General features: G+C 32.7%; 1 protein-coding gene across 3 annotated transcripts in view; it reads left to right on the forward strand.

The window, feature by feature from the left end:
- The window catches only part of LOC137387160 (serine/threonine-protein kinase 11-interacting protein-like), a 51,930-nt gene that overhangs the window by 26,526 nt on the left and 8,659 nt on the right, over positions 1 to 16,745 (forward strand). For all 3 annotated transcript variants that reach the window (XM_068073482.1, XM_068073483.1, XM_068073484.1), the window contains 6 exons: positions 2,211 to 2,462; positions 4,292 to 4,452; positions 4,739 to 4,903; positions 5,319 to 5,367; positions 8,516 to 8,684; positions 12,765 to 12,998. In XM_068073482.1, the coding sequence (XP_067929583.1) occupies positions 2,211 to 2,462; positions 4,292 to 4,452; positions 4,739 to 4,903; positions 5,319 to 5,367; positions 8,516 to 8,684; positions 12,765 to 12,998 (1,030 nt within the window). The remainder of the gene's footprint in view (positions 1 to 2,210; positions 2,463 to 4,291; positions 4,453 to 4,738; positions 4,904 to 5,318; positions 5,368 to 8,515; positions 8,685 to 12,764; positions 12,999 to 16,745) is intronic.

Here is a 16,745-nt window from a genome sequence, read left to right on the forward strand (position 1 = left end):
GTTGTCTGCCACTTGCCATTAGCCTGGCACATTGCCAAAGACTAATTTGATTATGCTACTATCCATATTGCTGAACTTATCAATATGAGCTGTGAGAGCAAGCTGTGAGAGCAAGCTTTAGTTGCGTAATGCAGAATGCTATGCCTATTGTAACTGACAACAGCTCATCTCGCCTCAGGATTCAATGCATTGCGCGTAAATTAATTGGTAAGATATTTGCCAGGCGAACGGGAAGTTCCGAGATCAAAACCAGCATAAAACGGATATTTCATTCCTAAATTTTAATAGCTATAGCTGGATAAACCGAAACACACCCATACACACAAACTTTGAAATTTATATATACAGTGAAACTCGGATAACTCAAACTTCAAGGGACCGAGCAAAAGTGTTCGAATTATCAGAGTGTTCAAGTTATCAGAGCACTGTCACAAGTCCATGTATTTACTTATTTATTAGTAGATACATGAACATATACAAACTATAATATAAATCAAAAGCACAAATGGCTTGTTTCAAATTAAATGCTTCTAATGTAAAGTTTAAAACGTTTTTATCAAAAAGTATAGAGATTTTTCTATCACTTGAGATTGGTTTGTTGTTTGAGGTGATGTTATTGCCAGGACGTTTTTAGATTGACATTGGCAAAACTTGATCGTTGCTGAAATGCTCAAAGAAAAGACATCTTTTTCTTTTGAGCGTTTTACCCACGATCAATTTTGCCGATCTTTCTTGAAGTTTATGCAAAGATTACCTTACTTTACCTGGGATTCGTTAAGAGCAACACTCCGAGGCAGTTCAATTAAAAGTTTTACGAGGTTTTACGGTACATTGTATATCACTCACGCTTTTTGAATGGATACTTATTGAATGTACACACGTATTTTGTGTTTAGGTCAAACGATGAATAGTTTTTTTTTAGCTAAGACAAAGTATACGTTTGATTTCAACAATTTTTAAGACGTTTTAAACATTCAACATTCCGACGTTAATTCAACACGGAATCAACGTCGGAAAACTATTCATCACGGGCTAGCCGGGTCACGCACTCAAGGATTTTCGCCACGCAAATACAAAACAAAAACAACATGCTGTTTTTGTTTTGTATGTGCGTGGTGAAAATCCTTGCGCGCGTGACCCGGCTAGCCCGTGGTATTCATCGTATAGCAGTATAAATCAAATTTCACCAAACCTTTAGAACAGTCGTTGACAAAAATATTTTGCCGATGGAGGTAATAACGACGCTTATGAATTACGAAAAGTTGAGGTTTACCTCTATGGCTTGGAATAAAGTGATTTTCTAAAGCGATAGCAACCGTTTCGGTAGCCGTTGGGCAAAAAACAGTTCGTTATAACAGTGTTGAATTCGAGTTATATAGAGCCATTTATCATTGCGTGGGAACGGACCAAGCAAATCCAGTCGAGTTAACCATGTGTTCGCTATATCCGAGGGCGAGTTATCCATGTTTCACTGTATATAGAAGTAGTGCTAGATCTAATTAAGTTTCCATGAACACTTTTTCATTGCTTGGTTAGAAGTATGCATACTATTAGCTTATTAAAATACATTCAAATCTCTTATGATCACATCAACCCGAAATTTTTCCAATATATGTAAATTTTTACTTTACAACCTGAAGAAATTGCAAAATACACTTTCGATATTATTCATAACACTGCAGTTTCGGAAGTGGAAGTAAAGAGATTGATAAAACTAAAAATATAATAGTGAAAAAATATGTAAGTTGAGTTGGTGTACCTTATGACACACCACGTATATCTATCAGTACTTCTATCTTTGAATCTATGCACCGCTCAACTACCATTTCCATTAGCGCCTCTTTAACGTAAAACAACAAAAACCTCTTCTATTTGTTTGATCCAACATACAGCGAGTTGAACATACATATGAATGTACCAGTTGTACCTATAGGTCTTATGTTTGTATAAACAGCTTCTAGTTAGCACTGTTTATCATCTATATTTGTTAGGGATTCAATACCCTCTTTTAGCTCTAGTGATCCGTTGATTCGGTTGACTTTCTGTAGTGGAATCTGCAAAAAGCTTTTTTAGTTCGGTTTGCAGGATTGTTGCTCAAGTGCATGGAGTTGTGAACATACATTAGCTGTACTGCCATGATGTGTGTGTACATTCCATGCCATCAAGTGTATTTATTTGTAGGAGGATATCCACAATTCTTATATTTGTAGGGCATAAGGTGTCGACAGACTCAAAGACCACAGAGGATAAGATGGCATCAGACTCAGGTCTAGGCAAGTACAACGATAGTATGCATGACGCTGAGAATAAGCATGGAAATCCATGCGAGACGGAATCAGGAGAGACAAAGGAGAATGATGTGACTGCTGGTGAGGGGAGTTCCAATCCTTATGCCACTGATCCATCTGCCACTGACAATGAGTCCACACACAGTGTTGAGGAAGCTGTCGGCAGCGAGCTCGGTACGGCTGTAGCTCTTCTATTTTTAATGAAAATTTTTTACTTATCACGTGTGAGCCACATTCAACGTGTTGGTTATGAGGGCTATCCCAACGGCATGTGTATCTCAACAGTATGTGTATTGGCATCCCAACAGCTTGTGTATTGGCTATCCCAACGGCATGTGTATCTCAACAGTATGTGTATTGGCTATCCCAACAGCATGTGTATTGGCTATCCCAACAGCATGTGTATTGGCTATCCCAACAGCATGTGTATTGGCTATCTCAACAGCATGTGTATTGGCTATCCCAACAGCATGTGTATTGGCTATCCCAACAGCATGTGTATTGGCTATCTCAACAGCATGTGTATTGGCTATCTCAACAGCATGTGTATTGGCTATCCCAGCAGCATGTGTATCTCAACAGCATGTGTATTGGCTATCTCAACAGCATGTGTATTGGCTATCTCAACAGCATGTGTATTGGCTATCCCAACAGCATGTGTATCTCAACAGCATGTGTATTGGCTATCTCAACAGCATGTGTATCTCAACAGCATGTGTATTGGCTATTCCAACAGCATGTGTATCCCAACAGCATGTGTATTGGCTATCCCAACAGCATGTGTATCTCAACAGCATGTGTATTGGCTATTCCAACAGCATGTGTATCCCAACAGCATGTGTATTGGCTATCCCAACAGCATGTGTATCTCAACAGCATGTGTATTGGCTATTCCAACAGCACGTGTATTGGCTATCCCAACAGCATGTGTATTGGCTATCCCAACAGCATGTGTATCCCAACAGCATGTGTATTGGCTATCTCAACAGCATGTGTATTGGCTATCCCAACAGCATGTGTATTGGCTATCTCAACAGCATGTGTATTGGCTATCTCAACAGCATGTGTATTGGCTATCTCAACAGCATGTGTATTGGCTATCTCAACAGCATGTGTATTGGCTATCTCAACAGCATGTGTATTGGCTATCCCAACAGCATGTGTATCTCAACAGCATGTGTATTGGCTATTCCAACAGCACGTGTATTGGCTATCCCAACAGCATGTGTATTGGCTATCCCAACAGCATGTGTATTGGCTATCTCAACAGCATGTGTATTGGCTATCCCAACAGCATGTGTATTGGCTATCTCAACAGCATGTGTATTGGCTATCCCAACAGCATGTGTATTGGCTATCTCAACAGCATGTGTATTGGCTATCTCAACAGCATGTGTATTGGCTATCTCAACAGCATGTGTATTGGCTATCTCAACAGCATGTGTATTGGCTATCTCAACAGCATGTGTATTGGCTATCCCAACAGCATGTGTATTGGCTATCTCAACAGCATGTGTATTGGCTATCTCAACAGCATGTGTATTGGCTATCCCAACAGCATGTGTATTGGCTATCTCAACAGCATGTGTATTGGCTATCTCAACAGCATGTGTATTGGCTATCTCAACAGCATGTGTATTGGCTATCTCAACAGCATGTGTATCTCAACAGCATGTGTATAGGCAGGTTAAATGCTAGTTTGTGTTTTCATCAATCTGTTTTACATGGATACAACAACAATGCCTTGAATCGTATGAGATCATGAGAAGCCATATGATAGCACTGATATTAAACAGAACTGAACAGTAGCTAGGAATGTGCTTATGGTCAGTTATTATAGGAAGAACTATTGTCAGCCAATATAATATCACTAACTTCAAGGGTTTTGGTGAGAAAAATACTACTATAATTGGTTTTTGTTTGTTGCTTGTTGTTTGTTTCTGCGAGTTGTTCGATCCTATTTGGTGTTTGTTCCATTCTCAATGCTATTTTCCATTTTGCAGATATGCATTACGATCCCTTCATCGTGAAGCTGCCTGTCATTGATGCCGAAGAGTTTCTCTTGTCATTCACAGAAAAGCAAATCATAGAGAAGAGTATCGAAGGGATACTTACTGAGATGTTGGAGTTGTCAGCCCTTTTGGAAGTTCGACATGTGGAACTGGCAAGGGAATTATGTGTTTGACACTGTTTTAGTAGTAGTGCATTCCTTTGTTGCAATGTTTATTAATATTTCCCTCGATATTTTTACTCATTGCTTCATATTCCATGTGACTTGACAGTCGTGACTTGCACCGTGCTGGTCTTCATTCGGGTCCTTTCAAAACAATTTTGTAATCGTATTTAGGCCTGATCAAAATTGTTGCGTTCGAATATTATTAAAAAAAACAGAGAATAGCTAAACATAGTGTGATGAGTATACTGATGAGATCATATCTTACGACCTACAGGATGGACGACAGATGGTTAGGTGCAAGTTTGACTACTTCAGAAAAGACCGTCGGGAGCGCTGTTATGTGATGGAGGACCTAAATGACGCTATGCGGTTGGTGGACATCCTACAGCCAATAGCCGCCAGCACTCAGTCATCAAGAAAATCTACAGGAGTCAGTGAGGTTAGATCCCTTTCTCTTGGTTTTACATTCTCTCATAGCGGATGGTGTCTTCAAGGGCTAGTGTACAGGAGCTTCATTGGTTGGTGTGTGGTGTGCTTGCAGGTGGTGTGCTTGCAGGGGGTGTATGATGGGGTATATGATGTGCATATAGACTCGTGTTTGGTACGCCCATAGGCTGGTCTGTGGCATCTTTATAGACTGGTTCGCTGCTTATGGGCTGGTCTGTAGTGTGCTTACGGGCTGGTCTGTTGTGCTTACAGGCTGGTCTGTTGTGCTTACAGGCTGGTCTGTTGTGCTTACAGGCTGGTCTGTTGTGCTTACAGGCTGTTGTTATTATTTATGATTTACACCATAAATTGTACTCTCATTTTCTTGTTGTTATTTGCTGTTATTTGCTGTTACATGATGCTTGTAGTGTTTGAAATGTGGAAAGCAGTTCATTGTCAAGAAATCTGTCAAAAATGGTAAGTATTTGTATTTTATCATGAACACTGATTTTATCATGAACACTGATTTTATCATGAACACTGATTTTATCATGAACACTGATTTTATTATGAACACTGATTTTATCATGAACACTGATTTTATCATGAACACTGATTTTATCATGAACACTGATTTTATCATGAACACTGATTTTATCATGAACACTGATTTTATCATGAACACTGATTTTATCATGAACACGGATTTTATTATGAACACTGATTTTATTATGAACACTGATTTTATCATGAACACTGATTTTATCATGAACACTGATTTTATCATGAACACTGATTTTATCATGAACACTGATTTTATCATGAACACTGATTTTATCATGAACACTGATTTTATTATGAACACTGATTTTATCATGAACACGGATTTTATTATGAACACTGATTTTATTATGAACACTGATTTTATCATGAACACTGATTTTATTATGAACACTGATTTTATCATGAACACTGATTTTATCATGAACACTGATTTTATCATGAACACTGATTTTATCATGAACACTGATTTTATCATGAACACTGATTTTATCATGAACACTGATTTTATCATGAACACTGATTTTATCATGAACACTGATTTTATTATGAACACTGATTTTATCATGAACTGATTTTATCATGAACACTGATTTTATCATGAACACGGATTTTATCATGAACACTGATTTTATCATGAACACTGATTTTATCATGAACACTGATTTTATCATGAACACGGATTTTATCATGAACACTGATTTTATCATGAACACGGATTTTATTATGAACACTGATTTTATTATGAACACTGATTTTATCATGAACACTGATTTTATCATGAACACTGATTTTATCATGAACACTGATTTTATCATGAACACTGATTTTATCATGAACACTGATTTTATCATGAACACTGATTTTATTATGAACACTGATTTTATCATGAACACGGATTTTATTATGAACACTGATTTTATTATGAACACTGATTTTATCATGAACACTGATTTTATTATGAACACTGATTTTATCATGAACACTGATTTTATCATGAACACTGATTTTATCATGAACACTGATTTTATCATGAACACTGATTTTATCATGAACACTGATTTTATTATGAACACTGATTTTATCATGAACACGGATTTTATCATGAACACTGATTTTATCATGAACACTGATTTTATCATGAACACTGATTTTATCATGAACACTGATTTTATCATGAACACTGATTTTATCATGAACACTGATTTTATCATGAACACTGATTTTATCATGAACACTGATTTTATCATGAACACTGATTTTATTATGAACACTGATTTTATTATGAACACTGATTTTATCATGAACACTGATTTTATTATGAACACTGATTTTATCATGAACACTGATTTTATCATGAACACTGATTTTGTAATTTCCAATGACTAAATGTTATCTTCCGATGACAGGCTTAATTATCTCCTGTAGGTGGTAGCCTTGCTAGGTGTAGCTCATTTAACACAAACTCTTTTTTATCATTCTGTGGATTTTAAGTTGTATCTCAAGCTTTGAGACTATCTCAGAAATCATTCGTTTATCTTGTTTAGATGACCAAGGAAAGTCTTCCAACTCTGTTTTATTCTAACTTTTGTTTTGGTGGCATCATATAATTATGTAAAATCTTTTTTCTATAAAAATGATTATAGACTGTCCAATGAAAGTATATGTGTATATATATATTTATATATATATATTTATATGTATATACAGTCAAACATGGATAACTCGCCCACGGATAGCTCGAACACATGGTTAATTCGAACGGTTTCTTTGGTCCGTTCCCACGTAATGATAAATTGCTATAGATAACTCGAACTCAACACTGTTAATTCGAACTGTTTTTTTGCCCAACGGCTACCAAAACGGTTGTTATCGCTTTAGAAAATCACTTTATTCAAAGCCATAGAGGTAAACCTCATCTTTTCGTAATTCATAAGCGTCGTTATTACCACCATTGGCAAATATTTTTGTCAACGACTTTTCTAAAGGTTTGGTGAAATTTGATTTATACTGCTATACGATGAATAGCATGGGCTAGCCAGGTCACGCGCGCAAGGATTTTCGCCACGTACATACAAAACAAAAACAGCATGTTGTTTTTGTTTTGTATGTGCGTGGCAAAAATCTTTGAGTGCGTGACCCGGCTAGCCCGTGATGAATAGTTTTCCGACGTTGATTCCGTGTTGAATCAACGTCGGAATGTTGAATGTTTAAAATGTCTTAAAAATTGTTGTAATTAAACGTATACATTGTCTTAGCTAAAAAAACTATTCATCGTTTGACCTAAACACAGAATACGTGTGTACATTCAATAAGTATCCATTCAAAAAGCGTGAGTGATATACAATGTACCGTAAAACCTCGTAAAACCTCTAATTGAACTGCCTCGGAGTGTTGCTCTTAACGAATCCCAGGTAAAGTAAGGTAATCTTTGCATAAACTTCAAGAAAAATCGGCGAAATTGATCGTGGGTAAAACGCTCAAAAGAAAAAAATGTCTTTTCTTTTGAGCATTTCAACAACGATCAAGTTTTGCCAATGTCAATCTAAAAAACGTCCTGGCAATAACATCACCTCAAACAACAAACCAATCTCAAGTGATAGAAAAATCTCTATACTTTTTGATAAAAACGTTTTAAACTTTACATTAGAAGCATTTAATTTGAAGCAAGCCATTTGTGTTTTTGATTTATATTATAGTTTGTATATGTACATGTATCTGCTAATAAATAAGTAAATACATGGACTTGTGACAGTGCTCTGATAACTTGAACGCTCTGATAATTCGAACATTTTTGCTTGGTCCCGTGAAGTTCGAGTTATCCATGTTTGACTGTATTTATATATATAAAAAATTGTTGTTTCACTCCGGTTAACCCATATGGGTAGCAATTTCTACTCTAACTCGGGTCTCCTACCAGAGACTTGGGAGTTTGAGCACTCATATCAAGATCTTAGCTGTTCCCAATAGCACACTTTTCTGCAACTCACTTGAGTTGATTGCAAAAAAGTGTAATATATATATATAATATACATATATATTTAACTCTGCCCTGTATTATCAGGTTCTAGTATGGACTGTATGCACTGTGGCAGTGATATGGTCATGGAACTTTGTCCAACAAGAAGCACACAAAGCACTCCATTTGGCTCATTTTCGTCGTCCAATCTCTCCACCTCCCCAAAGCATAGTGTCAAGCCCGTGACAGACCAGAGTAATATACATGTTGGGAGGTTAGTTGCTAGTTTCTCACACTTCCTACAAGCATTATGCACTTAGCTACTTGTACATTCAAGCCTCAACATGTTAAGTTAATCTGCTTTGTATTTTGGAGTTATAGATGTGGTTGCGCCAAAAAGGTCAATTTAATGAAATTAAGACCCATAAAAGGCTAAAACATCAGCTACAATTTGATGCCATTTTTGTCTTTGTAGACCAACCCTGTCCAGAGATATATGCGTTTGCATGAGGCCCTCTTTTAAAAAGCTCACGTTCCAGCGGGTGCTTCTTTCGTGACGTCACTAGTGATACATCTGAAAAGTTCTGATAAGGTTGCTTCATTAGCCAATCATCAGCGCGAAATTTTTATATAGGTCGTAATAAATGTTATCACTCGTAAAACGAGTTGTCTGTGATCTCAAATTTAGGGATTTTACTCTATTATTAAATCGCATGGACATCGATATTTACTAAATTAATTAACATCATTACTTTAATGAATTGCTCAATCGACACGTTTTATTGGCGAACAACATAATTGTAAAAATTGCTGTGAAGTTACTGCGAAGGTGACTCCTTTTTAATACAAGCTTTATGCCAAGATGAAAATTTTTTGCTTGTAAAAATTATATAATAAAATAATATTGTTGAAGATAATGCAAAACATGATTTGCAGAATATTGTAGTGAATTGGTTAATATTGTAGGGAATTGACTAGTATTCGGTGTGGGCAATGATATACAGCCCCACCCCCAAGGATAGGTGACGGGCATAATGTGGGCGAGGCTTTTGGGAGGCTGTATATCGTTAGTGTGGTAGTGACGGAACTGTGCCGATACAAAGACTTTATTCTACATAGTTTGCTTGACAGAATTACCGTAGACCGGTAGAATTGGTAGTCGGTACTCAAATGTTTACACAGCATTTGGAGAAAGTAAGAAAAATTGTCAATTTTCGTTATTTGAGGCCTTTGAAACATTCATAATAATGCATCTGTAGCTAGATTTAAAATTTTATTTTAGCCAACATGAGCAAATACAAAATAAAATATATGCCATGTAGGACTAGACTTATATCGCAAATAGCCGATGTGAATACGAGATATATTGATAGATATATCACGCGTGACATCATTTTGGGCAAGTCTGGGCATGTTTTTTTGACCTGAGCGTTTTTACCGCGATCAGATTTTTTCGATTTTAATCTTCAAATATCTTGGCAATGAGATCGCCTAACACAACAAACAACATATCAACTAATAGAGAAAAAATTGCTTTCTTTTTAAGATCAACTCAAATTTGACGCAACCACATCTTTAAGATTAAATTTTATTTCATTTAATTCATTTCACAACCTAAAACACTGAATGATAATCGCTATAGGCATAAAAAATGTGCATTAGATAAACCAGTGTAATACTAACAGCACAAAGCTGAATTATATGTAAGAAACTAGATAATTAAAACGATAATTAAGAAAAAGTGCTTTATATTGTAACATTGCCTTTATGTTAAAGAGTGTGAACAGAAGTGTAGCCTTGGTATTATAAGAGATGAATGGTGCATTGGTCAAGGTCTCAATAAGAATGTGAAGCTGGTCTAGTTCACACTCCATTGACTTCATACTCTAGGACACTTATGTATTCGCGGCATCTAACTTTCGCGTTTTCGTGGCAACAGCCTTTCGCGAAAATAAACTATCATAACGAATGAGCGAAAACGCGAAATTAAATGGCTTTCTTCATTGATATTCACAATAAAATCGTCATATTAGAAATGCAGGCAATTTTCGTGTGTGGGGTTGGCTCATTGGGCAAGTTTTGCTAAACTCATTATAGCTAATACACCGACTGAGCAGCTTGGCAAAACAAATTAAGATAATAAGTCTTTTTGGAAAAGCCTAGACAAATGAAGAAGATGATGATATTAGTTTAGTCATTGAATTTGTAACTGATGAGGATGACAGTCTGGCAGGGAAAGTCATAAAATTGAATAATAATTATTGTGGTGATGAATTTTATTACCAACCAAAAGCAATAACAACCCGGGGCCATGGCCACCGCGGCACCGCGTGCTATAAATACTTTAATTCTAATATTGGTACAACATCAGTCACTGCGGCAGGGACCTAGACGTCATTGATAGTCCAGGAGACAAACTGCAGCAAGCGATCAAATTGCATTATTGATCTCGCCTACACATTTCTACCTGCGGTTCACAAGTACAAACTACCGTACTTTTCGGACGATTAGCCGCTACTTTTTTCTGATGATTTGAGCCATGCGGCTTATAGGTAGGCCTACAAGGGTGCGGCTAATCACTGTGGCTTATTCTGTGGCTTTTTCTTTCACCGCTAGGGCGCACTAACGGGAATCTCTAATTAGTGCACTTCTAGCTGTGAAAGAAAATACGAAACAATGTCTCACGGTACTGTCCCGTCAGGCACTAAGTTAAAAAGCGTCAGATAATACGAAACTGTGCCGTTCTGTACTGTTTCGTTTTAAATGGCAAAGTTGCTACCACGTTAAAAAGCACAGTCCTTAGTTCTGCAGCCTATAGTAAGGTGTGGCTTATGTATTGTTTTATTATCGTTTTTTGGAAAATAAAGCACATGCAGCTTATATAGAGGTGCAGTTTATAGTCCAAACAGTACGGTAGTCCCAAATTGAAAAATATTTCGTACCAGTGAACTGGGCCTGAGGAATCTAGTGTTTGTTCCACTGCATTTATTTTCACATCACTATATTTTCGCACTCATCAGAGCTGCGAAATTAAGTTCCAGCGAAATTTTACTTTGTATGCTACTCACGAAACTAAATACTAGCGAAATATAAGTGTCCTAGGGTAAGTTAGCATAACATTTCCATAGATATACTTCCATAGATATATTTCCACAGATATATTTGTTTTCATACTTAAACTTATTTAAATTGTATTTTTGATCATCACCGTCATCATTTCACCCATTTTTCTCCAAACCACCTCTACTCTCTTCCTCACAATATCTATTATACAACTACAGAGCATTTAAAAAAACTACTTTGAAGTTGTTTATGTTTTGTCTATTGTTGTAATTAAAAAAAACCAATGTCTTTTTTTCACAATCACTACCACTCGCGCTACAATTTTTTATTAAATTCATGATTTTAAATCTAAAAAAATAAATTATAAAACACTGTTTAATATTATTTGAGCAACGTAGAACCACACTATTCGAAGGAGACCTGCATACATATATATGAATTTACAAAATTGCAACATTTGAAAAACGCTGAACATTAAATGCTGGAAATTACTTCGTGTAGCAACTATTTGCTTAGATTTTGCATCGTACATGTACATGTATGTTAAGAAGTTCATTTCTTGAAGCGGTTGTAAGTTGAGGCTTGACTGTAACTGTATTATAAGACTTATTAACTTATTACTCTTGATAGTGTTTTGTGTTGGTCCTATCGCTTTATTACTCATATGGAGTCGTATACTCCTGTCATATCTTGTGTAGTGCACCTTTTTAAGAAGACAACTCTCAAGTTGGTTTTGTTGATCATTACTTATTCTTATCTGGACATTGGTTACTGTTAGCTTGTCAATTAATAGCATTCATCAATAACTTTGTTTAATATCTGCAACTTGGTTGGTGTTTAGAACTAAAATTAGAGATGCCCTAATATACAAGGTAGCTCATTGTGATTACTTAATATCGTCTGACATTACATGACGCTGCATTACAATTTTCTTGTAGATTCGCTGTGTTGTTTATTTTATTTAAGAGTTGTCTCAACGCAATCATTCACTAAAATCTTTAGTTGTTTTACTTCACCTGCACATGCGCTAGACCGATCCTACCAGCCATGTATGTTCACTATGATTTATATAGTTTTGTATGCGTAGTTTGGTATGATTGGGAGAAGAATTAGTCGGTGCATGACTATTTTTTCGCTAGTGACCAAACTCTGGTCTCGGTTTTCACCTTCTAGTTGTCATGTACAATTCTCTACATAGTCGTGTCTATTGCATAGTATTCAGCAACTAGAACCCACATATTTATGTGCTGTGTTTTAATACACAACATGAGTGTCTCTATGTCTTGTTTAGTATGTCGAACAACAGTGTCTACATGTCTCTGGATGAAGGAGATTCATCACCCACATCCAAACAGCCAATTGTTGATAGACATCCCCATGGAGATGGAACAGCGGAGTGGACTTCTAAGAGCACAGGTGATTGGGTCTCTCCGGCTGATTCATTACAGATTGACTCGGAGGAGGAAATTGCTACAGGAAGTCCTTCTCCAAAAGCATCAGCCGCACCTACTCCTGACAGCTTGAGGTAGCTATGTACAAATAATACATCTAACGTTAGCCGGGTGGCCCTTCAAGTTATTATTAAATACACATCTATTAGGGATAGCTCAATTCCTCAGTTCTCATTTGACTACGTCACCTGAAAAGTGACATTTGTAAGAGATTTTGCTTAGCCCACTTTCTTTGTTTAATTTAAACTGTGATCAAAATAAAATAGATCACTTAATTTAAAATAGCGATGACAACAGCAGTATATTGCTTATTATCCTTGTTAGTAATATTTCTCTATTAACAATTTACTGAGAGCATTCAAAACATGGTCACAGCTAGCCAATCCAAACTGCTAGCTAAAGTGAAGCATGTTGGATCCATTACGCCGGCTCATTCATATATATATTATTGTCTACATTATCGTATATAACCTCAACTCAATCACCTCTACTCTGCTTAGGAGTTTTACATGTGTTGTTAAAATGGAGGGAATATCCCTCTACCTGAGTAGCAATTTCCAACAAGATATCCCTAATTTCTTAGAACATTCATTAAACTTTTGGAAGACAAAAAGAAGAAAAGTTGAAAATTGAAAAGTAAAAATAATAAAACTATAAGTGGAATTAAAGTAAATTATATCTAGTAGAATTAAAGTAAATTATATCTAGTAGAATTAAAGTAAATTATATCTAGTAGAATTAAAGTAAATTATATCTAGTAGAATTAAAGTAAATTATATCTAGTAGAATTAAAGTAAATTATATCTAGTGGAATTAAAGTAAATTATATCTAGTAGAATTAAAGTAAATTATATCTAGTAGAATTAAAGTAAATTATATCTAGTAGAATTAAAGTAAATTATATCTAGTAGAATTAAAGTAAATTATATCTAGTAGAATTAAAGTAAATTATATCTAGTAGAATTAAAGTAAATTATATCTAGTAGAATTAAAGTAAATTATATCTAGTGGAATTAAAGTAAATTATATCTAGTAGAATTAAAGTAAATTATATCTAGTAGAATTAAAGTAAATTATATCTAGTGGAATTAAAGTAAATTATATCTAGTGGAATTAAAGTAAATTATATCTAGTAGAATTAAAGTAAATTATATCTAGTAGAATTAAAGTAAATTATATCTAGTGGAATTAAAGTAAATTATATCTAGTAGAATTAAAGTAAATTATATCTAGTAGAATTAAAGTAAATTATATCTAGTAGAATTAAAGTAAATTATATCTAGTGGAATTAAAGTAAATTATATCTAGTAGAATTAAAGTAAATTATATCTAGTAGAATTAAAGTAAATTATATCTAGTGGAATTAAAGTAAATTATATCTAGTAGAATTAAAGTAAATTATATCTAGTAGAATTAAAGTAAATTATATCTAGTAGAATTAAAGTAAATTATATCTAGTAGAATTAAAGTAAATTATATCTAGTAGAATTAAAGTAAATTATATCTAGTAGAATTAAAGTAAATTATATCTAGTAGAATTAAAGTAAATTATATCTAGTGGAATTAAAGTAAATTATATCTAGTAGAATTAAAGTAAATTATATCTAGTAGAATTAAAGTAAATTATATCTAGTAGAATTAAAGTAAATTATATCTAGTAGAATTAAAGTAAATTATATCTAGTAGAATTAAAGTAAATTATATCTAGTGGAATTAAAGTAAATTATATCTAGTAGAATTAAAGTAAATTATATCTAGTAGAATTAAAGTAAATTATATCTAGTAGAATTAAAGTAAATTATATCTAGTAGAATTAAAGTAAATTATATCTAGTAGAATTAAAGTAAATTATATCTAGTAGAATTAAAGTAAATTATATCTAGTAGAATTAAAGTAAATTATATCTAGTGGAATTAAAGTAAATTATATCTAGTAGAATTAAAGTAAATTATATCTAGTGGAATTAAAGTAAATTATATCTAGTGGAATTAAAGTAAATTATATCTAGTAGAATTAAAGTAAATTATATCTAGTAGAATTAAAGTAAATTATATCTAGTAGAATTAAAGTAAATTATATCTAGTAGAATTAAAGTAAATTATATCTAGTGGAATTAAAGTAAATTATATCTAGTAGAATTAAAGTAAATTATATCTAGTAGAATTAAAGTAAATTATATCTAGTAGAATTAAAGTAAATTATATCTAGTAGAATTAAAGTAAATTATATCTAGTAGAATTAAAGTAAATTATATCTAGTAGAATTAAAGTAAATTATATCTAGTGGAATTAAAGTAAATTATATCTAGTAGAATTAAAGTAAATTATATCTAGTAGAATTAAAGTAAATTATATCTAGTAGAATTAAAGTAAATTATATCTAGTAGAATTAAAGTAAATTATATCTAGTGGAATTAAAGTAAATTATATCTAGTGGAATTAAAGTAAATTATATCTAGTAGAATTAAAGTAAATTATATCTAGTAGAATTAAAGTAAATTATATCTAGTAGAATTAAAGTAAATTATATCTAGTAGAATTAAAGTAAATTATATCTAGTAGAATTAAAGTAAATTATATCTAGTGGAATTAAAGTAAATTATATCTAGTAGAATTAAAGTAAATTATATCTAGTAGAATTAAAGTAAATTATATCTAGTGGAATTAAAGTAAATTATATCTAGTAGAATTAAAGTAAATTATATCTAGTAGAATTAAAGTAAATTATATCTAGTAGAATTAAAGTAAATTATATCTAGTGGAATTAAAGTAAATTATATCTAGTAGAATTAAAGTAAATTATATCTAGTAGAATTAAAGTAAATTATATCTAGTAGAATTAAAGTAAATTATATCTAGTGGAATTAAAGTAAATTATATCTAGTAGAATTAAAGTAAATTATATCTAGTAGAATTAAAGTAAATTATATCTAGTAGAATTAAAGTAAATTATATCTAGTAGAATTAAAGTAAATTATATCTAGTAGAATTAAAGTAAATTATATCTAGTAGAATTAAAGTAAATTATATCTAGTAGAATTAAAGTAAATTATATCTAGTAGAATTAAAGTAAATTATATCTAGTAGAATTAAAGTAAATTATATCTAGTAGAATTAAAGTAAATTATATCTAGTAGAATTAAAGTAAATTATATCTAGTAGAATTAAAGTAAATTATATCTAGTAGAATTAAAGTAAATTATATCTAGTGGAATTAAAGTAAATTATATCTAGTAGAATTAAAGTAAATTATATCTAGTAGAATTAAAGTAAATTATATCTAGTAGAATTAAAGTAAATTATATCTAGTAGAATTAAAGTAAATTATATCTAGTAGAATTAAAGTAAATTATATCTAGTGGAATTAAAGTAAATTATATCTAGTAGAATTAAAGTAAATTATATCTAGTGGAATTAAAGTAAATTATATCTAGTGGAATTAAAGTAAATTATATCTAGTAGAATTAAAGTAAATTATATCTAGTAGAATTAAAGTAAATTATATCTAGTGGAATTAAAGTAAATTATATCTAGTAGAATTAAAGTAAATTATATCTAGTAGAATTAAAGTAAATTATATCTAGTGGAATTAAAGTAAATTATATCTAGTAGAATTAAAGTAAATTATATCTAGTGGAATTAAAGTAAATTATATCTAGTGGAATTAAAGTAAATTATATCTAGTGGAATGAAAGTAAATTATATCTAGTAGAATTAAAGTAAATTATATCTAGTAGAATTAAAGTAAATTATATCTAGTAGAATTAAAGTAAATTATATCTAGTAGAATTAAAGTAAATTATATCTAGTGGAATTAAAGTA

Source organism: Watersipora subatra, chromosome 2, assembly GCF_963576615.1.
Source record: "Watersipora subatra chromosome 2, tzWatSuba1.1, whole genome shotgun sequence".
NCBI lineage: Eukaryota > Metazoa > Bryozoa > Gymnolaemata > Cheilostomatida > Watersiporidae > Watersipora > Watersipora subatra.